We start from the raw sequence: 26,714 nt of genomic DNA, 5'->3' as shown, positions 1-26,714 counted from the left end.
TGTATGCACTTCAGTGTTCATTTGCAGCAGATGTGGTACATATATAGAATGGAGTATTACTCGGGCATTAAAAAAAAATGAAATAAGGCCAGTAGCAGCAACACAGACGTACCTAGAGATAATCATACTAACTGAAGTAAAACAAAGACAAATATCATATATCACATATATATAATTTTTTAAAAAAGATACAAACTCATTACAAAACAGAAACAGACTCACAGACTTTGAAAACAAACTCATGGTTACCAAAGGGGAAATGCAGGGTGCAGAGATAAATTAGGAGTTTAACATACTCACACTGCTACATATAAAATAGATAATTAACAAGGATCTACTGTAAAGCACAGGGAAATCTACTCAATATTCTGCAAAGACCTACATGTGAAAAGAATCTAAAAAAGAATGGATATATGTATATTTATGATTGAATCACTTTGCTATACACCTAAATCTAACACAACATTGTAAATCAACTGTATACTCCAGTTTAAAACTTATAAAAGTCCTGCCTCGATGGCTTCCCAGGTGGCTCAGATGGTAACGTGTCTGCCTGCAACGTGGGAGACCTCGGTGATCCCTGGGATGGGAAGATCCCTTGGAGAAGGGAATGGCTACCCACTCCAGGATTCTTGCCTGGAAAATTCCATGGACTGAGGAGTCCATTAGGCTACAGTCCATGGGGTCGCAAACAGTTGGACACGACTGAGCGACTTCACTTTCACTTTCTTTCCTATCTCGATAGGAGCCTTATAGCAACTAAAATCCACACTGGAAGAGTAATATTTGCCTCCAAGTTGACGTCTGTCCTTTCTATCTGAACTATGAAACTCCTCACCAAGTGTGGTAGGCAGAATAATGGCTCCCCAAACACGTCCTCGTCGAAATTCCTGAAAACGGTAAAAGTGTTATCTTACATGGCAAAGGGGCTTTGCAGATGTGATTAAGTTAAAGAGATGGACGGACTACCCAGGTGCCTAGAATGTAATACCAAGGTCCTCATAAGCAGAGGTAGACGAGTGGGGGACAAGGAAGAGATCTGAAGATGCTGCGCTGCTGGTTTTGAAATGTAAAAAAGGAAACGCGATTAAAGGCCTCAGATGGCCTTTAGAAGTTGGGAAGGACAAAGAAACTTGCTGGAGCCTCCAGAAGGAACACAGACCTGCCAATATCTTGACTTTAGCTCAGCAAGATCCAATTTGGAGTTTTCTGAACTCCAGAACCGAGTGATGAAAAACTGTATTGTTTTTTCATACTAAATGTATGGTAATTTGTTATAGCAGCAGGAAGAAACTAATACACCAAGGCACCTACATTATTTTCATTTTATACTTCTCCTGAGCCAAAACTTCGTTGTTCAGTTAATTTGCTAGTTGCTTCCACAGCACTCAACTCCCTTAGGAGGAGAAACCAAAGTGAGGAGGGGTAGCTCTCAGACTGAGCCCAGCCCACTGCCTGTCCCACTGAATCAAAGAATTGCTAATGTTGTCAAAACTAACACTACTCACTTATACCAGAGACCAGGAACATGGTGTTTATTCTGATGCATTCTCAGGAATCTACTATGTGCCCGGGACATGAGAAGCACTGGGATGGAGAGAGTTGAGAATTCTGTCATTTCTTTCCCCAGGATGACCTAGGGAATTTCTCCAACTTGGTTTCTTCATTAGTAAAATAGGGATGATGAGATTCATGCCACGGGTTGTTGTGATAATTAAATGAGAACATGTATACAAGAGACTTCAGGGTTATATGCCTGGCATAAAATAACAGCTGAATAAGTTCCTAACTGGAAAGTCCAATTCATTTCTCAATATTCAGAAGCTATTTTTATGGAACTGGATGTTTTCCCAATATTTTCTAATCAGGAGCCTCTAGAGTTGAGTCATCTTATTTTGAAGAGCTCTCCCTTCTTCCCACATCTCCCCATTCCTTTTCCAACTCCCAAATACATAATTTCTGCTCAGTGCTGAAATGTTTTGCCAAACCAGACTCAGTCAGATTTCCCTTTGCCTATTTTTCTTCAAGAGATGGACTCCAGACAGAAAAAGGGTTCTAGAGGTTGGTAAGGAGACTCTGCAATTAAAAACATAAATGTGGTTTGGGGAGGGTACCACAGGAAGGCAGAAATACAAGCACACAATGATTCTTTCCTAAAGGTCCAGGTGGAGGAGCTACATGTGTTAGGCAACATGTGTTGCCTAAGTTCTTTTTTTTTTTTTTTAACACTATGTATCAGCACAAAATCCCTCATTGCTTGTTTTCTACTGGACTTTTCTGAATATAACTTTCACTGTTTTCTTTCCAACACCTCACTACCAGGCTAAATAGAAAGGAAGCTGATTCTACCTCTCAAAGGTTAAATTATGAAGCCAAACACATACGCAAGTTTTTCTCTTTAACACATAAGAATATTTCATCTTATTTCTCTTCCATCTAACACAACACACAAAAATCCTCCAATCTCCTATTTCAAATTCTCACCAGCTACTGAAAGGAATGATTAAGAAGATCCACACACAAATAGGCCTATGGAACAGGTTTAAAAGCCCAGAAATAAGTCCAAGCATATATAGTCAACTAATGTTTGATAAGGTAGCCAAGAATACTAAATGAAGAAAAGGGAAAAAAAAAAAAAGAAAAGGGAGCTTCTTCAATAAATGGTACCTGGAAAATTGGATATTTAAACAGCAAAGAATTAAATTTGACCCTTATTGGCTTCCCTAGTGGCTCAGATAGTATAGAATCTGCAATGTAAGTGATGCAGGTTCAATCCACAGGTCAGGAAGTTCCTCTGGAGAAGGGAATGGTAAACCACTCCAGTATTCTTGCCTAGGAAATCCCATGGACAGAGAAGCCTGGCAGGCTACAGTTCATGGGGTCACAAAAAGTCGGACACAACTAAGTGACTAACACTTTCACTTTCACTTTATACTACTCATAAAAATAAACTCAAAATTGATTGAAGACCTAAAACCATGAGGCTCCTAGAAGAAAACATAGGGAAAAAGCTCCTTGACATGAGTCGTGGTAATGATTGTTTTCAAAATCACACATAAAGCACATAAAATCAGAAATAAACAAATGGGACCACATCGCACTAAAAAGCAACTGCACAGAAAAAGAAAACTATCAAAGTGAAAAAAGCAACCAATGGAATAGGAAAAAATATTTGCAAACCATATGTCTGATAAGGTGTCAATATGCAAATACATAAAGAACTCAAACAACTCAACAGCAAAAAACCAAATAATCCAACTAAAAAATGGGCCAAAGACTTGAATAGACATTTTCCCAAAGAAGATATACAAACAGCCAATGTACAAGAAAAGATCCTCTGCATCAACTGTCAATAGGGAAATGCAAATTAAAACCACAGTAAGGTATCACTTCATACCTGTTGCAATGGCCATCATGAAAAGACAAGAGATGGATACATGTATGTGTGGCTGAATCTCTTTGCTGTTCGTGTGAAACTATCACAACATTGTCAATTAGCTATATTTCAAAACAAAATAAAAATTCTGAAAAAACGACAATAAATGCTGGTGTGGATGTAGAGAAAAGGGAAACTCTGTCACTGTTAGAGGGACTGTAAATTGGTATAGCCACTATGGAAAACAATATGGTGTTTGCTCAAAAAAATTAAGTACAAATCTACCCTATGATAATGCAATTTCAATTCTGGGAATATATTCAAAGAAAACAGAAACACTAGCCTGAAACGTTCTGCACTCCCATGCTCACAGCAGCATCAATAGCCAAGTGTCCAACAATAGCGGGGGGAAAAGTTTGAAATTAGATGCAAGTACACCCTTATGGCAGAAAGTGAAGAGGAACTAAAAAGCCTCTGGATAAAAGTCTTTCACTCTCCTCTTTCAGGAGAGTGAAAAAGTTGGCTTAAAGCTCAACATTCAGAAAACTAAGATCATGGCATCTGGTCCCATCACTTCATGGGAAATACATGGGGAAACAGTGGAAACAGTGTCAGACTTTATTTTGGGGGGCTCCAAAATCACTGCAGATGGTGACTGCAGCCATGAAATTAAAAGATGCTTATTCCTTGGAAGAAAAGTTATGACCAACCTAGATAGCACATTGAAAAGCAGAGACATTACTTTGCCAACAAAGGTCCGTCTAGTCAAGGCTATGGTTTTTCCAGTGGTCATGTATGGATGTGAGAGTTGGACTATGAAGAAAGCTGAGCACCGAAGAATTGATGCTTTTGAACTGTGGTGTTGGAGAAGACTCTTGAGAGTCCCTTGGACTGCAAGGAGATCCAACCAGTCCATTCTAAAGGAGATCAGCCCTGGGATTTCTTTGGAGAGAATGATGCTGAAGCTGAAACTCCAGTACTTTGGCCACCTCATGCGAAAAGTCGACTCATTGGAAAAGACCCTGATGCTGGGAGGGATTGGGGGCAGGAGGAAAAGGGGACGACAGAGGATGAGACGGCTGGATAGCATCACCAACTTGATGGACGTGAGTTTGAGTGAACTCTGGGAGTTGGTGATGGACAGAGAGGCCTGGCATGCTGCGATTCATGGGGTCGCAAAGAGTTGTACACAACTGAGTGACTGAACTGAACTGATATAAAAATAAAAATAAAGCAAGATGAAGGTTTTCAAATTCAATGAGAAAGGATGGTTTATGTAATAAGCAGAACATAATTAGCCACTCATGTGGAAGAAAACAGATTCCTAAATCTAATATCTTATACAAAAAGTAAATTTTACATGCATTAAAAATCTAAAGTGGAGGGCTTCCCTGGTGGCTTCGTGGTAAAGAACCCCTGGCCAAAGCAGGAGAAATAGATTTGATCCCTGATTTGGGAAGATCTCACATACTATGGAGCAATTAAGCCCCTGTGCCACAACTAGTAAGCCCATGGGCTGCAACCACTGAAGCTTGCTCACCCTAGAGCCTGGGTTCTGAAACAAGAGAAGCCACTGGCACAGAGAAGTCAGTGTGCCACAATCAGGGAGCAGCCTGCACTCACCACAGTTAGAGAAAAGCAAGGACAGGAATGAAGACCCAGCACAGCCCAGATAAATAAACAAATACAATTATATTTTTAAAAATCTAAAGAAGAATATAAATTCCAAAAGGGTAATAATCTACAAATACTCTTTCAATAATTCAAGTAACGTGGTAAACTGAGCAAGAAAAAAAATATAAAAGTGAAGCATGACAATGCAGACAAAATGCCCAAAGAACTATGGACAGAGGTTTGTAATGCTGTATAGGAGGCAAGGACCAAAGCCATCCCAAAGAGAAAGAAAAGCAAGAAGGCAAAGCGGTTGTCTGAGGAGGCTTACAAATACTAAGGAAAGAAAAGAAGGGAAAGGCAAGGGAGAAACATAAAGATATACCCAACTGAATGCAGAGTTACAGAGAATAGCGAGAAGAGAGAAGGCCTTCTTGACTGAACAATGAAAAGAAATAGAGGAAAACAATAGAAGGGGAAAGACTAGAGATCTCTTCAAGGAAACCGGCGGTATCCAGAGAACATTTCATACAAGGATGGGCGTGATAAAGGACAGAAACAGTAAGGACCTAAGAGAAGCAGAAGAAATTAAGAAGAGGTGGCAATACATAGAACTATACAAAACAGTCTTAATGACTTGGACAATCACAGTGGTGTGGTAACTCACCCAGCAGCAGACATCCTGGAACATGAAGTCAAGTGGCTCTTAGGAAGAATTACCACAAAGCACCAAGTGCAGGCAACAGAATTCCACCTGAGCTATTTAAAATCCTAAGAGATGATGCTGTTAAAGTGCTGCACTCAATGTCAGCGTATTTGTAAAACTCTGCATATCCACAGGACTAGCAAAGGTCAGTTTTCATTCCAGTCCCATAGAAGGGAAATGTCAAAGAATGTTGAAAACTACCATACAATTGCACTCACTCCATATGCTAGCATTTTGAGCTCATTATGCTCAAAATCCTTCAAGCTAGTCTTCAGCAGTACAAGAATTCAGAAATTTCAGATGTACAAGCTAGATTTAGAGAAGGCAGAGGAACCAGAAATTAAATTGCCAATATTTGTTGGATCAGAGAGAAAACTAGCGAACTCCAGAAAAATACCTACTGCTTCACTGACTACTTGGAAGCCTCTGACTGTGTGGATCACAAAAAACTGTGGAAAATTCTTAAAAAGTTGGGAATATTAGACAACCTTACCTTTCCCATGAGAAACCTGTGTATGGGTCAAGAAGCAACAGTTAGAACTGGACATGGAACAACGGACTGGTTCCAAACTGGGAAAGGAGTGCATCAAGGCCATATAATGTCATACTGTGTATTTAACTTCTATGCAGAGCACATCGTGTGAAATACCAGACTGGAATCAAGATTGCCAGGAGAAATACCAACAACCTCTGCAGATATGCAGATGATCCCACTTCAGTGGCAGAAAGTGAAGAGTAAATAAAGAGCATCTTGATGAAGGTGAAAGAGGACAGTGAAAAAGCTTAAAACTCAACATTCAAAAAACTAACATCATGGCATCTGGTCCCATCACTTCATGGCAAATAGAAGGGGGAAAAGTGAAAATATGGGCAGAGTCTCTTCTTCCGGGTTCCGAAATGACTGAGAACTGTGACTGTAGCTATGAAATTAAAAGGTGTTTGCTCCTTGGAAGGAAAGCGATGACAAACCTAGACATCATATTAAAAAGCAGAGACATCACTACGCCAACAAAGGTCCATTTAATCCAAGGTATGGTTTTTGCAGTAGTCATGTACAGATGTGAGAGTTGGACTGTAAAGAAAGCTGAGCACAAAGAATTGATGCTTTTGAACTGTGGTGTTGGAGAAGACTATTGAGAGTCCCTTGGATTACAAGGAGATCAAACCAGGCAATCCTAAAGGAAATCAGTCCTAAATATTCATTGGAAGGACTGATGCTAAAGCTCCAATACTTTGGTCACCTGATGCGAAGAACTGACTCTTTGGAAAAGACCCTGATGCTGGGAAAGACTGAAGGAAGGAGAAGGGGATGACAGAATATGAGATGGTTGGATGGTATCACCAACTCATGAGTTTGAGCAAGCTCCGGGAGCTGGTGATGGACAGGGAAGCCTGGCATGTTGCAGTCCATGGGGTTGCAAAGAGTAGTACATGGCTTAGTGACTGAACACCACCACTGTTCTTCCGTCATCAACATTTCTCACTTCATACAGTAATTCCGAACTAAGAATCCTACCTCTCAGCCAAATAAAAAGAGAAATCCCTAGTATATACTTTTCCTTGTTCCTGCTGGTTTCTGAGAATGCAAGAATTAGATAAAACAAAACTACCTTGCACATTAGATACTAAACTACATCACTTCTGTCCACAATGGTCCTGCTTAACTACCTCACTCCCAAGTGTACAGTACTCATGACCAATGTAGAGTCTTATTCTCCTCTAAAAGTACAATATTTAATCATTACAGACAAAAAAACACAGGGGTCACATTAACAAGCCTGCCTCATTTAACACAACAGTTAAACGACTTGGAAGCTGGATACACTAAGCAAGAAGGTGTAACTTCAAGATATCTCACTTATTTCACAGTTTATACTGTATGGGCAATATTTAAATACACTGAGGCTATCAGTATTTATGAAATTAGTTGTAAAAATAAAAGTAAACTGAATTTAATCAGGAGGCAAAATCGAAAGGAAAAAAAATCCGATGACTAAAATTAAATAGCTCTTAAATCTACAAGTGTAAAATCACAGCTATTAAAAAATACCCCCCAAAGTAAAAAGCAAACCATTACTAATTATATAATACCTGTAACACACAGCAAAATGGGCATACGCAGCTACGATCCAGTTGTGATGGCCAGCTACTATTAGCACCTTTCGTGGATCCACAGGAAACCCTGTTGACATTAGAAAAAGAAATGTTTTTTGTGTTCTAAAAAAGGGGTTTGCAAACTATGGCCAAGAGGCCAATTCCAGTCCTCTGCCTGTTGTGAGAAAGAAAGCTTTGTTGGAACACAGCCAAGCACATCTGTCCACACATCAAAGCTGCTTGTGCGCTACAAAGAGAAAGGAGCAGTTCCAACGGAGACCTTCAGGCTCATGAAACCCACTATGTCCACCATCTGGCCCAGAAAAAGTTTGTCAACCTCTATTCTAAAGGTTTACAGCAAACAGAAAATCACAAGCTTTTTAAATAAAAATATTAGGTGAGACTTTTCAAGATATAAATGGGAGACCTAGATTAAAAAGAGATACAGCAAAAGCTACAAATTTAAAAATAATTAGTCAATATCTAGAGCTAAAAATGTACATACTTTGCTTTTTTTATTTATGTAAGCTATGCTTACCTAGCCTAACAGTTTCTTCTCCAGTTCCAGAAAGAACAGGCTGAGTACCATTTCCTCGAGCTTCACCTTCTGTAAAATTTAGTCCATTTCTAGAGTCAGCTGAGGATCTAGTAGTGTTGTTTATTTTACGACTAGGAATACCTATGAAAGCAAAGAAGATAAATTGTTTTAAGTTCACCTACCAAAATTTGAAAATTTCATATGTTCTTATGCCTAAAAAACAAAAAAACTAAACATTATAGCTGAAATTTATCTTATAGTGATTTACCGCAAATAAGTACCATAACAAATAAGATGAAATTTTTAAGAAAGATTTCTGATATTTTCCATGTTATATATTTAATAAGACAGACTAAGATTTATCATATGTATAATACCGAATCAATCACCACTAATTCATTCATTCTGTCACCAACTCTTTACATTTACGGAACAGTTACTATGAGATAGGTGCTATTCTATTAAGTTTACATTTTAACTTTAAACTTTATTAAGTTTAAATTTTTAAACTTTATTTACTAATTTAAATTTTATTCAGCTTTAGAGCTGAATTGCCCTATACTTCTAAGCATCCCTTATTTGGCAGAGGAGCCTTTTTGAAATCATTTTGAAATGAACTCTTGTTCAAAACCCTGCTACAACACAGGCACAGATCTAACTGTACTAACTGAAGAGGGGCAGAAATGGCATGTACCTCACCCTCCTCTCCCCTATACACTGACAAATCTCTGCAAAGCTCCTAGGGTTCCACAAAGGAGATGGACAACCAGTTCTCAAACACAGAAATCAGCAAATCTGACCAAAGCCAAGTCTGGTCCGATGGCTGTTTATGTAAGTAAAGTTGTATTAGACACCGTCACACCCACCCATTTCTGCAGGGTTTACAGTGGAGTTCAGTTAACTGCCACAGAGATCTTCTAGCGCACAAGCCTAACTGGCCCTCTACAGAAAAAGTTTGGCAAACTCCTACCCTACCTTATACTCTGACCTAACTTCTGTTAAATTAAAGTTCTCATCTTTTCTAGTAGATTTACAAATGACATAATCAAGAAACAGATTTTCCTGTTCACACATTTGTACTTAACGTAATGATAAAAAGACTTGAACAACTCAATGAAAAAGCAGAAGTACCTGGTGGAGGCAAGTAACCATGGAAAAGGACACTGCCGCAAGATGAACGCTCCAGCTCTTCACATAAGAGAAGCCTTCTTACTAAAAACATTTCAAAGCAAACTTGTCAAGAGTACATGCAAACAGAAAAATAGTACTCCACTTATTTCTCTAGTTAAAGAGGATAAGGAAAGAAAAGGGAAAATGTTTAAGTTAAATCAGCTGACAATATCTTTTTTCTATGAAAATCCACAAAAAGCAAGCACTGACTAGTCCATCAAAAATTAGGACCTGATACAAAACACACTTCATTTGGGCAAGTTGAGTGCTCAAAGGGTCGAATCATAAATAAAAAATAGTAAAGATACATACCTAGTGGAGTGATTCCATAAAATTCAGCTTCATGTCGGAGAACATTAATACTCACTCCCCTACAAAGAAACAAATTAGTGATGTAAATCTTCTAACACTGGCAGCCTGGATTATCATCTGAAGCAGAAAAAGTACTAGGCTCTTAACATGAACAAAATCATGGCTTTTAAAACTTACTTCTTCCCTAAGATCCTCAATCATTTGAAGAAGTATAAACAATAAAACTGCACACAACCATGAACTTTTTCTTATGAAAAAACCACTCATATATAGATGAACTGGATGACTAAATTAGAGATGAGGGCTTTACAGGGTTAATACAAGTAATATCAGTAAGTATCTAAGAGGCAAACAAGAGCAGAAATCATTTATATGGTATTAATTGCTTCTGACTGTAATTTCTATACATATTCTAACCTCCCCAATTAATCTACAAGCTCCCTGCAAGCATGATCCAGCTCTGATCCATGTCTGTAAACGTCACGCAGTGCCTACCACAGTGCTTGCATGTAACAATCGGCATGACTCCTCTCATCAAAAACCAAAAATTAAAGCAAAACGGAAGGTAGGGGGAAAAAAAGATCAGCCTTAAGAAGGGCTATGTTATCCAGATAGAGATGTTACAATAAAGTAATAAGAAAATAAGAAGTAAAAAAAAAAAAGGAAACTTAAGAGTTTAAAAGCATTCATTTTAGGTTTCGGTTATAATTGTCCGTATTTTAAAAACACTGCCTGGGCAGAAAGGAGAGGGGGCATCACTAAGGATTCTGTGAAAATTAAAATGATGATAAAGGAATACTGTGAACAACTCCGTGCCTGCAAATTTGAGAACCCAGATGAAATGGACAATTCCTTGAAATACATGATCTACTAAAACTCACACCAAAAAGAAACTACCTCAGTCTATATGTATTAAAAAAAAAAACAAAACAGATCAATAATAACCTCCGAAACAGCACTAGGCCCAGGATTCACTGGCGAATGCTACCAAATACTTAAGGAAGAAATTACAACAATTATCCACAATCTCAGAGAAAGAAGCAGAGAGAAACCTAATTTATTTTATAGGGCAAGGCCCACATTACTTTAACACCAAAACCAGAAAAATGCATTACAAGAAAATTATAGACCAATATCGCTCATGAACATAGACACAGTAATTCTCAACAAAATATCAGCAAACCAAATCCAACAATGTCTAAAAAGAAATATATACCACAACCAAGCAGGATTTATCTCAGGTAAGAAAGCTGGTTCAATATTCTGAAGTCAATTAATGCAATCTTTCACATCAACAGACTCACATGACCACATCAACAGGTGCAAAGAAAGCATCTGACAAAATCCAACATCTATTCATAATAAAAACTCTCAGTAAACCAAGAACTGAGGGGAATTTTTTCAACTTGATAAGACTTTAAAAAAATATCCTATATCAAGCATCATACTTAATGTGAGAACTTGAACATCTGGTTACAAGAAAAAGATTCCGTCACCACTCTTTTCAACTTCATACTGAAATCCTCATTAACACAATAAAACAAGTAAAGAAAAGGCATACAGATTGGGAAGAAAGATATAAAACTGATGATCACAGATGATATGACTGTCAAAATAGAAAATCCAAAGGAATAAACCCAAAACTTTTGGAGTTAATAAGCAAGTAAATCAAGGTTGTACCATATAATGTTAATGTACCAAAGTCTATTGCTTTTCAATATACCAACAGTGAACAAGAGAAACTTGAAGTTAGAAACAACACTATTTACACTAATACTCCCCTAAAAAGGAGTCAAGTATAAATCTAACTACACACACAGACACACAATCTATATATACAAAAAATACAAGAAAGAAAACTACAAAATGCTGATGGCTGAAAATCAAAGAATGAGAAAAATGGAGAGATATTTCTAGTTCATGGACAGGAAGATGCAGTACTGTTAAGACATCAGTTCTTCCCTACTTGATTTGATTCAATGAATTCCAATCAAAATGTAGCAAGTTATTTTATCAATATCAACAAGTTGATTCTAAAGTTTACATGAAAAAGCCCAAGAGCCAAAACAGCCAATATAATACTGAAGAACAAAGTTGGAGCACTGCCATTTCCCAACACCAAAATTGTAAACCTAGAAAAAACAAGATAGTGTGGTACTGGTAAGAAACAAACAAATCATGGAGTAGAACAGAAAGCCCAGAAATAAATCCCATACATACAGTCAACCGATCTATAACAAAGAAGCAAATAGTGCTGAAACAACTAGACATCAGCGTGCCAAAAAAAAAAGATAACATTTAGGAGAAAACCTAAATGACACTGGGTATGGTCATACTTGTTTAGATACAACCCAAAGACACAATCCATGAGAGGAATAAGAATAAGCTAGATTTCATTAAAATTAAAACATTCTGCTCTACAGAAGACAATGTCAAGAAAATGAAAACGCACCAAATGAGACAAAATATTTGCAAATGACAGATTGGATGAGGGAGTGTCGTCCCAAGTATACAGAGAACTCTTGAAATTCAACAATAAAGAAACTAATCCAATCAAAACATGGGCCAAAGACCTCAACCAAAGCCATACAGGCAGCAAACATATGAAATAAGATGCTCCACATCATATGTCATTAAGCAAATGTTAATTAAGACAAGTCACTACCACACATCAATTACTATGGCGAAAACCCAAAATGCTGTCAAGGATGTGAAGCAATAGCAACCCTAATTCACTGCCGGTGGAAAAGGAAAATGACAGTCACTGTCAAAAACAGTCTGCAGGTTTCTTATAAAACTTACCATATGATCCAGCAACTGTACTCCTTGACATTTACCCCAAGGAGCTGAAAACTTAATGTCCATGCAAAAACCTCCACATGGATATTTATAGAGGCTTTATTCATAACAGCTAAGACTTGGAAGCAACTAAAATGTTCTCTTCAGTAAGTGAATGGAAAAACAAATTGGCATCCAGGTAATGAAATATTATCAGCACTAAAAAGAAGTAACATGAAAGACATTTAATTGCATATTACTAAGTGAATGAAGCCAATCAGAAAAGGCTCCATATTATGTGAATCCAACTATGACATTTAGGAAAAAGTCAAATTATGCACATTTTTGAAAGATCAGTGGCTTGAGGAGACAGCAACAGGCAGAGAAGAAAAATTTTTAGGGCAGTGTAAGTACTGTGTATGGTATTATCAAGAGTTCCACATGTCATTATATGTTTGTGCTAACTCCTAAAATGTACAACACCAAGAGTGAACTGAAGATAAACTACGAACTTTGGGTGCTTATGACGTCAATGCAGGATAACAGGGGGCACATGGGAAACCTCTGTACCTTCCTCTCAATTTTGCTGTAAACATAAAACTGCTCTTAAAAAAAAATTTGATAGGCCTAATAGACACATGTGATGGAAATATTAAATTGTTTTTATTTGAGAAAGTGGTTATTACTAGTTTAACATAAGAAAAGTTAAAACTTTCTTATTCTATTTCAAAACTACCTCCGTTAACAGTACAAGAGCTCAGGACACAAATAACAGTTTTGGAGAGGACAAATAAATAGGATAATAATACAGAGTGATAAAGGCAATGGAAGAATTTTATATAAAAAATGGAAGTAGAATATAGTGTTCTTTTATCAATTCCTTCCCACCTTCTTTTAGAAGATACTACTCATAGAATTTAAGTTTGCTAGATTTCCATTAACTGACATAAAGAAGCAAGTGGTAAGAAAAGCAATGAATACAGATATTTAAACTACTGCTGTCTTTTATGGGTAATTTAGTTGTAAATGAGTCACAAGGACACTGACTAAGAAGTAAACTTAGATTTTCATCAAATGCTAAAAATAATTTTACCCCAGAAGTAAACAGTTAATAATAAACTTCCCACCTACCACCCCAGGCCAAAAAATAGATAAACAAAAAGCCCTACCAAACTCTTTTTTTCATTTAATAAATATTCATTAAGCAGTTTACTATACATAATTTTTCCTTTTTTTTTTTTTTTAACAATACTCTGAACACAGCAAGGAACAAACCAAACAAAAAAAATCTTTGCTTTCAAGAAGCTCATATTCTAGTGAATATGTCAAAAATTATGTAATATTATACAGAAGTGGCTTAAACAAATATTTAGAATTCTAAAACCTGTATCTAAAAAAGTATTAATAGGTCCTAGTAAAAGTTCATTAGGCATATATAAAATAAAACAACAATAAAATACAAATTAGATTTAGCTTTCTACTAGGAATCCAGACTATGGCAAAGTTCAGAAATAGTTTAAATTGTTATTCACTTGTGTCAAGTAAAACTGTATGGTTATGTATCATACAAAATAATGTATGGCTATATATCAAGCATAGTACTTGATCCTGCAGGTATACAGGAAACAACGCAAGCCCTTTTAGAATCTCATGTAAGAAAGACTACTGGAGTTTCGGCAGTACAGGAAGCTCTGAACACCTGTCTGTATCAGGTGACACAGCAGAATCATCAGCAAGATCAAGATCAAGCCAAGAGCAGAAAGGGTTGAAAGTGTTCAATCAAGAGAAACTAAGCAGGGGCTAGATGAACAGGAGGTTCAAAATCCTTCACCATTAATCCAGCAGCTGATTAAATAAGAGTTTTAAGCAAAGTAATAACTAACTAGATTTTGAACTGTGGTGTTGGAGAAGCCTCTTGAGAGTCCTTTGGACTGCAAGGAGATCGAACCAGTGAATCATAAAGGAAATCAGTCCTGAATATTCATTGGAAGGACTGATGCTGAAGCTCCAATACTTTGCCCACCTGATGCGAAAAAGAACTGACTCATTAGAAAAGACCCTGATGCTGGGAAAAATTGAAGGCAAGTAGAGAAGGGAGTGACAGAGGATGAGACGGCTGGATGGCATCACTGACTCGATGGACATGAGTTTGAGCAAGCTCTGGGTGTTGGTGGATGAACAGGAAAGCCTGGCATGTTGCAGTTCATGGGGTTGCAAGAGTTGAACATGACTGAGCGACTGAACTGACTGAATAACTAGATTAGATTTATATTTTCAGGATATAATTTTGGCTACAGTGTGAAAAATGAATTGAAGGGATAAGACTGAAGGCAGGGAAACTGGCTAGGAAGCTTTGAGAGTAATCCATTAAGAGATGATTGTGGCCTGTACCTATGAGAGAAATTCTGAGGGAACTTTAAGCAAAAATAATCTTGAGGCAGGGAAAAAAACTTTCCTTCATAAACTAAGACCAAAACCATGCCTACCAACAAAAATTTACTTTAAAAAGATACATTTTTTGGGACTTGCCTGGTGGTCCAGTGAACAGACTCCCCACTTCCAGTGCAGGGAGCCAGGGTTCAATCCCTGCTGCTAAGTCACTTCAGTCGTGTCCGACTCTGTGCGACCCCATAGACGGCAGCCCACCAGGCTCCCCCGTCCCTGGGATTCTCCAGGCAAGAACACTGGAGTGGGTTGCCATTTCCTTCTCCAATGCATGAAAGTGAAAAGTGAAAGTGAAGCCGCTCAGTTGTGTCCGACCCTCAGCGACCCCATGGACTGCAGCCTTCCAGGCTCCTCCGTCCATGGTATTTTCCAGGAAAAGTACTGGAATGGGGTGCCATTGCCTTCTCCATCAATCCCTGGTAGGGGAACTAAGATCCTGCAAGCTGTGAGGCACCGCCAAAAGTACATATGTAAAGAAATAAAAGCTTAAAAAAAAAAAGATACATTTCTTACCTTAAGTCTAGTTCTTTTGTCCGAAGAAAATTTAAAATGGGTGCAAATGCTGCTGGATCTCTATCAATAAATATCTGTAAATAAAAGAATTACAAACTATATTTTCAAATTATAAACTTTTAACTTTAACATCTGTAACACTAACTTAGAGAACACTTACTGAATTACATAAAAACTCTATTTCCTTGATTATACTCTTAAATATTAATGCTTCTAAAACGCAAATGCAGTTATAACCACTACTGTATACTGTATAAATGTACAGTAGAAATGGTGTCTTTTCTCTCCCTGAAAAGCTATCATTAGATTGATATTTTAATATGCAGGGGAAAAAATGGTATCAAATTAGTCCATTTTCTCATTTCTAATTTTTTTTAATTTCTATTTATTTATTTTTGGCAGTACTGGGTCTTCATTGCTATGCACAGGTTTTCTCTAGCTGAAATGAGCGGTGCCTACTCTCTGGCTGAGATGTGCAGGCTTCTCACTAGTATATGCTTCTCTGGAGCATGGGCTCCAGGGTACTCAGGCTTCAGTAATTGCGGTGCATGGGCTTAGTCGCTCCATGACATGTGGAATCTTCCCAGACCAGGGATCCAACCATGTCTCCTGTATTGGTGGGTGGATTCTTAATCACTGGACCACCAGGGAAGCCCTTATTTCTATTTAACTAACATCTTTAGGCAAAGGGACGGACGCTAAAAGGAAAATTTTTATCTGAAATATTCTAGAATTTAACACTTTGAAAATAATATGCATAAATAATACTTTTTATATCATCTGATCCCTAATTATTGGTGATAGTGATTATGATTTACATAATCTGTGACTTAAACGAATCATTAAAACAACTGTGTACTTTTATAATATATATGGGGCAATCAAGAAAAGTTAAAACTGAGTAACATTTTCACACTGTTTTTCAGTTTTGACAGTTTTGCTTTTCTTGACTGTCCCGTGTGTATTATAAAAGTACACTTTCACATACCACTATCTGTTTTCTCAAGGACTGAGGGTGGGGTGAAAGAAAAAGTGACAAGAACAAAATTTTTTTTAAATAACAAATACAGTACCACAGAATAAGGTCACAGAGTTGGACATGGCTGAAGCAACTGAGCACCCACCCACCATGAAATACTTATGGGGAAAATGTTTAGAAAATAGGAAATGTATAATTGATAACTCTTTACAGGAATGTATGCCAATTCTATTTTGAACCAATTACAAAAGTTCTAACTATAAAACTGAATACCTTTTAAGATTTATATAAGTCAATCAGACAGCAGAATGAAGCAAAAAATATACCTCCTTATACTATGATCAATTATTATATACAGTGTTCTATACAGTGAATGAGGTTCTTTTGGCTTCATAAATTCTTGCTTTTTATTAGAATCAACCTGAAGTTAAAGAAACACCATAGATTTGTGGGTCTTATTACTGATGTCCTTTCTATAATCTCACATGGACATATTTGCTCGTGCTACTTTATTTGATCTGCAAATCTTACCACAGCAAAGAAACACCTGCGGTCATTTTGCTGCCTCCAAACTGAAAGTCTTATTTGCTTTTCACAATTACTTGACCTGCTATTGTGCATATTAAAACTGCCTTTTAAATATAGATATACTTTTTTGTGTGCTGAAACTTAGTAATTCTTTACTTCCGTCACTTCACCACAGCTGCACAAGTTCAAAAGGTTATTCTCCAAAACAAAAAATTGTAGGGCTTCACAAATTTGCAACATTTTACCACTCTAATATCAAAATGTTTTCGTGTTTACACCTATCTATTCACTGTAGGAATGGCAACCCACTCCAGGGTTCTTGCCTGGAGAATCCCAGGGATGGGGGAGCCTGGTGGGCTGCCATCTATGGGGTCGCACAGAGTCAGACACGACTGAAGCGACTTAGCAGCAGCAGCAGCGTTCACTGTTAAAGTTTCAACTACTGATTAAAAGAAATGTTTCCTCTCGACAATGTAAGCTCAGATCCTACAATTTCTAATGATTATTTAAAATAGTATATGCAGTACTCTCTGTTTTGAGTTCTCATTTATAATTACAGAAATAATTCATGACAAGAAATAAAAACCTAAGAACATATATTTTCATTTAGTAGTTATTAAAAGAGTAGTTCCCCTATCTTCTAAGAGTATAAGGACCAAACATTAGAGCATTATTTGATCTAATTTAGAAATATACATCAACATTGTTATACTCACAGCACCAGTTTCATCTCGAAGTGTTGAAATTCTTCCACTCAGCAAACTAAAAATCATTAAGACAGGATTAGTTTTTAAAATCTGAGTATGAATAAAATGCCCTAATTCTTTCAAAGGTCAAAGACCAGTAAAAATGAATCATTGTATCCCCAAAGTAAATAACAACTTAAATATTCAAAGAGTTAAAATTTTATCTAATAAAAATATTAATGCAAGAGAATTTTTTATTGTTTTAATAAATAACTCTATTTTTTAAAAGTACTAAAGAATTATATGAAATACCTGGAAAAAAAAGAATCTGGAATCCACATAAGTGTTTGTCTTGAGGTACTAAATCTGCAATTAAAAAGTATCTGGTATTACAAGGGAGGACAAGATTTGAAATGTCAATGTTAGTTAACTTGCTTTAAACCGCTGGCTAATGACTTAGAAGTTGTTGCACAGCTATAGCTGCATCAATTATATTCATTAACATCTAACATTGTAAAATTCTGCTTTCATTTCAGAGTTAAGATTATTCCAAGAACTCTCAACAAAATCAAATAATTCGCTTACATATAAAACTTCCTAAAACACTACTTTCTAACATGCCCATCACACTAAGTCTAAATTTCTCAACATAACATATGAAATTATCTTCAGGTCACCATTTCACCTCTCCAACACAAACTACTGGCCTCTAATAAGACAGCACTTAACATCCCCAAACAATCCATGCTTACACCATTTTAGAACATTTCAGAATCTTCATCGCAGCTGTATCAACCTCATGTTCAATTATCCGAGTTCTACCCATCTTTCTTGATACCACGAAGGTTTTACCTTCTCCTTAATTGGCTTTTCCAAATAGTCTATCCTATACTAGTTTTTTGAGCTCATATTAATTCCACTACACATAGTACATTTAACACTTTGGAGAAGGAAATGGCAACCCACTCCGGTACTCTTGCCTGGAGAATCCCAGGGACGGCAGAGCCTGGTGGGCTGCCATCTATGGGTCGCACCGAGTCGGACACGACTGAAGGGACACAGCAGCAGCAGCAGTTACAGTCTTGGGCTATTCACAACCATTGAATTCATTCATTCAAAAAATCACTCAGTAAACACTGTTTTGAGGTTAACTCCATTTGATCAAGCCTACTTATTACCACCAATGGGGGATGGCATGCTTTATCAAAGCCTACTGTAACAGACCGAGGCAAAACAATAAACTGACATAAACTAACACAGCAAAGAATCTGATACAGGGTTCAACTGATGTCTGAATATTTTCATTTTAAGACTCATCACACTGCACTACGTATTCCTGACTCATTGCCCCATCATCATGTGTCCTCTCACAGAAGAGAGCCTTACAGACCTTTATTTTTTCTCCACATTCATTTTCCAGCATCATGACTGTTTTAAAGCGTGCCCATTAGTCAGACTGAGAAAGCAGCCAGTTTTACCCAAGAAAACATGGCGAATTTTCCCAAGCATATTTCTTAGCACAATCTTTAAGAAAAAATGAAAAGTAGATTACAACCAAGTAGAGGAATCTGACTTGGTCAAATAGAAGCAAACCCAGTAAACAGTAAACTGAAAGATCCAAGGATCCACTGCAAAAAATGAATCACTGTTATTTTGGAAGCCAACAAATTCTTTTCCAAATAAGAATGGTTCCTAACTTGTGACCTTTCATGTTCACTGCTTATTCAGCAAATTGTCTGCCAAATAACTCAAATTTTGTTACTTAGAAAATTACACCGGTCTGCTTAAGGTCATATTAGCAATTTAAATTAAAATCAGTAATTCAGGTAGGGATGAAAGTGAAAGTGTTTAATCGCTCAGTCCTGTCTGACTCTGCGACCCCATGGACTGCAGCCCGCCAGGATCCTCTGTCCATGGGATTTTTCCAGGCAAGAATACTAGAGTGGATTGCCATTTCCTTCTCCAGGGGATCTTCCCAACCCAGGGATTGAACCTGGGTTTCTTGCATTGCAGGCAGTCTTTACCATCTGAGCCACCAGGGAAGCCTCGTATTAACAATTTAAATTAAAATCAACAATTCAGCTGAGTTTAGCAATCTGGAATTTTTAGGCAAAGGGATTGGACTCTCACCCCACCAATTTATTCCCCCGCCCCCAAACTTTAAAAGACAGGAGGGGAAAAAACCCCTCCTGTTTTATAAAACTGTTTCCAAATATGATTTCATGAAAACATTTAAATTACACACGACAAGCATAACTTTCTGAAATACATATGAAAAGCCTTTTCTGTTTTTATTTCATACCCACAGTATGCCAAGAAAAAGGTCATGTGCAATCTGGTCCTTATCCACATTTATACTTTATGCTACTAACTCCCTACTAAATTTACTTGGAAGCAATCGAGTTAAAATTATTCTGAAAAGTTACTATTGATAGCTAATGCCACTAAACGCTTGTATTTCCCACTTAATGCTTCAAATTCCTTTAGAAGGCTGGTACTATTTAATGTCATTAAATATTTTAGGAAATGAAACACTAAAAAGTAATTTGCCCAAGGTTGCTGCGCTAGACTTCCACCGACTGGTCCCAGACTTCTCTCATGAGGCCTCAAATCATACTCAATCAAAGCAGAAGTAATCACAAATTGAGCCAAACTGTCTTTCACCTCATTAGGCTTTTTTTTGGGTAAGTAATAATATTAATTCTAAATGAAACCTCATCTTCTTTCTGAACCATCCATGAAGTGTTAAATAAATCGTAAAAATCAGTCATTTCTATAAATTCTTTGAATAGATCCATTTTCCTGTCCTCTCTTGGGGGGAGGGGGGAGATACTCCCTACTCTGCTCAAAAGAAACGCTCCTTTTGAGTGCTCCTTTTGAGTTTCACGCTATCACTGCACAGCTGACATCAATTCTATGCCACAGGTGGTTCTCCTGGGGGCAATTCTTCAACTTCAAAGACAATCACAGGAGGATTTTCTTTTTCTTTTACAATGCCTTAAGTGACTATTAACCTGTGTTTTACTCAAAATAATTCCTAGATCCCTTCTACCTCTAAAATGCTGCAAGTGTCTATGATCCAAAGTAACTCAAAATTATCTGCAGAGAACTTGGGACTGGATGTTCTATTTTCTATATACCATGTCATCACTTATTTTATAAATTTATCCTATCAAGTCTCAAGTTTGGGCTTTTTAAACTTTCTCATTCCTATGTAACAACTCTCGTTTGCCTTCTAAACTGTCCAATCTGATAATTATCTTATTTTGTATTTTTTAAATCACGTTGAAAAACTTAAAACCTGATAAAATCAAATTTCATACGTAATGAAAAATAAAATGTTGAGCTCCAAGGTAACTGTCTTATACAATTTAAAATTTTAAACTCAATTCTACAATCCTTAGCAAGAGTTCATTCATTTTTAAGCAATTTACTTTCAAACACAGTGAACAACACTTTTAGAATCAAATTAGAATGTCTATAGCATTCAAAAAGTATATGAACAATCAACAGAAATTAGAAACTAGGGATGACTATAATGCTACTCTCGAAGGCCAGCCCTTGCAGGGTATTTCATTTTTGCATCCGTAAGTTCCAGAAAAATATCTACTTCTGCTATATTGACTATGCCAAAGCCTTTGACTGTGTGGACCACAACAAACTCTGGCAAATTCTTCAAGAGATGGGAAAACCAGACCACCTGACCTGCCTCTTGAGAAATCTGTTTGCAGGTCAGGAAGAAACAGTTAGAACTGGACATGGAAAAACAGATTGGTTTCAAATGGAGAAAGGAGTACGTCAAGGCTGTATACTGTCACCCTGCTTATTTAACTCATATGCAGAGTACATCACGAGAAACGCTGGGCTGGAGGAAGCACAAGCTGGAATCAAGACTGTCGGAAGAAATATCAATAACCTCAGATATGCAGATGACACCACCCTTATGGCAGAAAGCAAAGAAGAACTAAAGAGCCTCTTGATGAAAGTGGAAGAGGAGAGTGAAAAAGTTGGCTTAAAACTCAACATGCAGAAAACAAAGATCATGGCATCTGGTCCCATCACTTCATGGGAAATACATGGGGAAACAGTGTCAGACTTTATTTTGGGGGGCTCCAAAATCACTGCAGATGGTGACTGCAGCCATGAAATTAAAAAACGCTTACTCCTTGGAAGGAAAGTTATGACCAACCTAGACAGCATATTAAAAAACAGAGACATTACTTTGCCAACAAAGGGCCATCTAGTCAAAGCTATGGTTTTTCCAGTGGTCATGTATGGATGTGAGAGTTGGACTATAAACAAAGCTGAGCACAGAAGAATTGATGCTTTTGAACTGTGGTGTTGGAGAAGACTCTTGAGAGTCCCTTGGACTGCAAGGAGATCCAACCAGTCAATTCTAAAGGAAATCAGTCCTGAATATTCATTGCAAGGACTGATGCTGAAGCTGAAACTCCAATCCTTTGGCCACGTGATGAGAACTGACTCATTTGAAAAGACCCTGATGCTGGGAAAGACTGAAGGCGGGAGAAGGGGACGACAGAGTAAGAGTAAGAGATGTCTGGAGGGCATCATCACTCAATGGGCATGAGTTTACTCAAACTCCGGGAGTTGGGGATGGACAGGGAGGCCTGGCATGCTGCAATCCATGGGGTTGCAAAGAGTCAGACACGACTGAGCTGACCTGAAGTTATCAAACCTGCAAAACTTTCATTTAATTTTAGGAAACCATCCGTGTCTTACATTAGGAAACACCAATCTTCTACTCCATGAAACCGAAATCTATGTAGCAGCAATAAAGCTGTAAATTCTTAAACTAACAGTTTTGCATGGGGGTTGGGGAGGGGGGGCAGAGTGAGCAGAGTAACAGTGAGGAATTACTGTTTCCTGTGTTAAATTCTCCAGCGCACTTTGAAAACTTTTAAAACACTGCACATTGTTATCACAAAGGTTCATAGTGCTGCCGCTCTGCATTTTTAAAAACACTGGTTAAAAACTCCCAAGCGTTGAAAACCTTGTATCTTCTCCAGCACAGCAAAATACACTGAATTCCACGGCGCTTCATGGCTTATCTCTGAACTAACCTAAAACGGTAACCACCCCTTCCTTCAAACAGAGCTGCCAAACTCGCATTTCCGAAAGGAGTGACTCATAAACCATACCAAATCCAAAAGCATACTATTTTTTTTTACCCCAACAAGCTTATTAAAAGACACAGTAAGGGAACGGAAGACCAAAGAGATGAGCGGAGAGCTTTCGCTCTGTTTACTAGGAGGGCGCCATACGGTGCCACTACCAAGGCTTCCCAGAACCAACTCTTCAAAACTGCAGCTTCCAGACACACTGCGCTACAAGTACAACAGACCCTTCAGAGCCATGAACCAAGAAACTCTGGAAATAAATAAGAGCGCACCGCAAATCTACAATGCTCCCTCCACCAAAATTATTGGCGATTAAAAACAGCCCTCAACGAGGCGTTCTCGCCCAAGCAAACCGATGTTACCTTGTTGACCAAATAGAAAGGAAGGCAGGTTCACCTGCAACAGCCAGACCACAAGGCCGGGCTTCGACAAAATAAACTCAAAAGTACACGTCAGGTTAGGTAAAGGAAGGTTACAGAAGGTTCCCCGGCCAGATCTCCTAAAAAGGGGGGGAGGATCGTGGCCGCTGTCCTAGGAAGGCTGCAGCGCGGCCAAGGGCCCGGCTCTCAGAGACTCAAGGCCGCCTGCCGCCCCCACACCCGCCCGGAGGGCCCTGTGCTTCCCACCCCGCTCGCCTGCGATGCTGGCCCGGGAAGACCCCTGCCGGCCGCATCCCGGTCCCGAGCCCCTTCTCCCCGGCTCACCTGGTCCCCCCCACGTTCAGCTGCACGATCTCGCCGCTGCCGGCCGCCGCCGCGGCGAAGCTGCCGCAGTGCCCTCCAGCCATGTCCGGCGGCTCCGACGGCACTCGCCGCCCTCCCTCCCAGGCCGGGGCCGCCGAGCCCGCGGCGGGAGCCCGAGGCGGCGGCGGGGGCTGCAGGGCCAGCAGGGCGGCGGCGGCCGGGGGGCCGGCGGCGCGCGGAGCCTCCCCCACCTTCTCGCCGGCCGGGCGGGGCTCCCCGGCGTCCGCCTCGTCCCCTCGGCTCCCGCAGAGCGGGAGGGAGGCCGGGCCTCCGCCTCTCGCGGCCTCCAGGCCGCCGGGCCGGGGGGCCTGCCGTCAGTGCGCCACGGGCCCCGTCGCCACCGCCGCGGCCACGGCGTCCGCGCGAGGAGGGATCGCCGCGCGGGACAAAATACGGCGGCGCCGGGCCCTTCGCCCGCCGAGGCCCGCGAAGCTCAAGGAGGGGAGAGGAGCGGCGGGGTGGGGCTCCCCAGCCCCGCGGCCGGCGCGCCTGGAGGGCGGGAGGAAGGTGCTCCGGGCCCAGCACCGCCCCCGGGATCGTGTTTCTTTCCTCCTCCCGGTTACAATCGCCTCTGCCTTTTAGGTTTCAGATTTCCCAGCCCTGGGACTCAAGATTTCTCACGTTGAGGGCAAGTCTGGGCAAACTGTCCTAAACATCTTTACAGTCTCCTTTTGTAACCAGGAAGGGTTAATGTTGACCCCTCATTGGATCTGCTTCTGTGACTTTAACTCTTACTTTGCCTCTTTTGTTATTATGGGTTTACAGAATGGCCTGCCCAGGGAATCCCTCACCCCCAACCCTCCCCCGCCCCACCTCCCCCCACTTCTCCCCTCCCTCCTCCCTTCCCCTCCCCCACACACCTTCCACCCGACCCTTGGGCTAGGGTGACTTTGGCTCCACTGAGAGATAACCACACACACACACACACACACACACACACACACACTCCCCACCTGACCCCTGGGCTAGAGTGACTTTGTTTCGCTCCACAGAGAGATAACCACACACACACACACACACACACACGACCTGACCCTTGGGCTAGGGTGACTGGCTGCACTGAGAGAGAAACACACACACACACACACACACACTCCCCACCTGACCCCTGGGCTAGGATGACTTTGTTTGGCTCCACTGAGAGAGAACCACACACACACACACACACACACACACACACACCCCCCACCTGACTTTGGCTCCGCTGAGAGATAACCTGACCCTGCCTACCTGTGAAGGACTGTGACATTCTTGAGTTATTTGTGTGGGAAATGGCGCCTGCTTCCTGTAGGACTGAGACATTCACGTTTGGGGGGCCACAATCCCAGATAGCTGTGGCATCTTTGTTTATTGATATGGCAGGAGATAGTTTCACACCACCGGTGAGCTGACTGTAAAGAAAAGAAGCTAACACATCCACCCTGCCTGAGGCTTGCCCTTCTAGGAGATAGTTGCGACAATTAAATAGCCTTTTTACTTTGTTCTCTCACCTCCCCGAACCTCTGAGCCATAAAAGAACCTGGCATCCAGGCCCCAACGGGATGGTTATTTCCAGACGCTACTCTTCCGTCTTTTTTGTCTGCCAGCTAGCCAGCTGTCTGAATAAAGTCATATTCCTTGCCTCAAACACCTTGTCTCTTGCATTTATTGGCCTATCCTGCGGTGACTAGACTGAGCTTGGACTCAGGAACACCTTCATGTGGATGTGGGAGATGAAAGGAAATTTTCTTAGAGGTTGAAGTTGTGCCTAAAGTATATTATTTACTGTGGAAATGCGGTGAAAATTTGAGGATTTTAAAAGTTTATAGCACTTACATTAGCAAACTCCTTACCTTATCCTCTTCCATCTCATCCCTACTCTCCCAAGAAGTTTGATTTTTTAAGCAGGGGAAGAAACAAAAGACAAGCAAAAAAAGGTAAAACCCTAGGCTGTGTAGGGCCCCATGTTCCTGGACTATAGTAAGAGGTCAACTAATGTTACACACAGAGATACAATTTTTGTAAATATATTTGTTTTTGCTTTAAGTAGTACATATTGGAAACTAAAGCTCTAATGGCTACTGAAATATATCTTTAAATACTATTATTTAAATACTATACTTTAAATACTATTAAACACTATAATAGCTTGTGAAATAAAATTCATATTTTATGGCAAGAGGGGGAAAGTTTTAAGATCAATACAAGGAGCATCTGCCTTCCCCGGACCTCCTTAGGAGATAACCTTCCTTCTTAATCTTGGGGCCACTCACTTTATACCTGTAGATCTGAATTGGGTAAACCATCAGAAATACAGCATTTAGTGTACAGCCCTCTGTCTCAAACACTTGTATAGCTGTGCTTTGACCTCTTGTGGGCAGAAGTTTTCTTTCTTTTTTAATCTTTAGAGATTTTCTAAGTTCTTTTTTATTATATATATATTTTTTTTACTGAAGTATAGTTGATGTCTTCATTTCTTTCTTTGATCTACTGAGTAATTGCTTTTTTTAACAACCTGGTTCCCCTCAAGCTAGCAAAGATGGTATCTGATGTTTCAGAAGTTGTTTGTGGTTCTAAATCCTTAGCATGAATCAAGTTTTGTATAGTTTCACCATTGGAATTCAAAGTGAAGACCTAAATGATATTGTTTTTAATTTTCATTATTATAATAATTTTTTAGTCCTCTGCTGGCAAATATGACAGTGATAAGATGATCTTGGGCTTCCCCGGTGGCTCAGCAGTGAAAAAAATCCACCTGCAATTCAGGAGTTGCAGGAGACTCAGTTTTGATCTCTGGGTCGGAAATGTCCCCTGGAAGAGAAGGCATGGCAACCAACTCCGTGTTCTTACCTGGAGAATCCCATAGACAGAGGAGCCTGGTGGGCAACAGTCCAAGGGGTAGCAAAGAATTGGACATGACTGAAGTGACTTAGCACATACAAGATGACCTTATGCAAATTTGACTTAAAAGAGGATAGCAATATTTACAGATATAAGATAAATATTATTTACTCCCAGTTAATGATGCTCAGACTACCACACAATTGCACTCATCTCACACGCTAGTAAAGTAATGCTCAAAATTCTCCAAGCCAGGCTTCAATAGTACGTGAACCAT

At 39.4% G+C, this 26,714-nt stretch overlaps 1 protein-coding gene across 4 annotated transcripts in view; it reads right to left on the bottom strand.

Annotated features, from left to right (window-relative positions):
- The window catches only part of KCTD3 (potassium channel tetramerization domain containing 3), a 71,823-nt gene extending 48,102 nt beyond the window's left edge, over positions 1-23,721 (bottom strand). For 2 of the 4 annotated variants that reach the window (XM_027564438.1, XM_027564439.1), the window contains exons 1-4: positions 9,808-9,866; positions 9,457-9,606; positions 8,326-8,466; positions 7,785-7,875 (exon numbers count right to left, since the gene is read on the bottom strand). In XM_027564438.1, the coding sequence (XP_027420239.1) occupies positions 7,785-7,875; positions 8,326-8,466; positions 9,457-9,547 (323 nt within the window). In that variant the 5' untranslated portion in view covers positions 9,548-9,606; positions 9,808-9,866. Of the gene's footprint in view, positions 1-7,784; positions 7,876-8,325; positions 8,467-9,456; positions 9,607-9,807; positions 9,867-15,543; positions 15,618-17,766; positions 17,813-18,048; positions 18,103-23,578 lie in introns of those variants that run through there. The other 2 variants (XM_027564437.1, XM_027564436.1) reach the window with 2 other exon arrangements.
- Between the last annotated feature and the right edge of the window lie 2,993 nt (positions 23,722-26,714).

Source organism: Bos indicus x Bos taurus, chromosome 16, assembly GCF_003369695.1.
Source record: "Bos indicus x Bos taurus breed Angus x Brahman F1 hybrid chromosome 16, Bos_hybrid_MaternalHap_v2.0, whole genome shotgun sequence".
Taxonomy (NCBI): Eukaryota; Metazoa; Chordata; class Mammalia; order Artiodactyla; family Bovidae; genus Bos; species Bos indicus x Bos taurus.
Note: the sequence above shows the minus strand (reverse complement) of the source record. Positions and strands in the feature narration are given on the sequence as shown.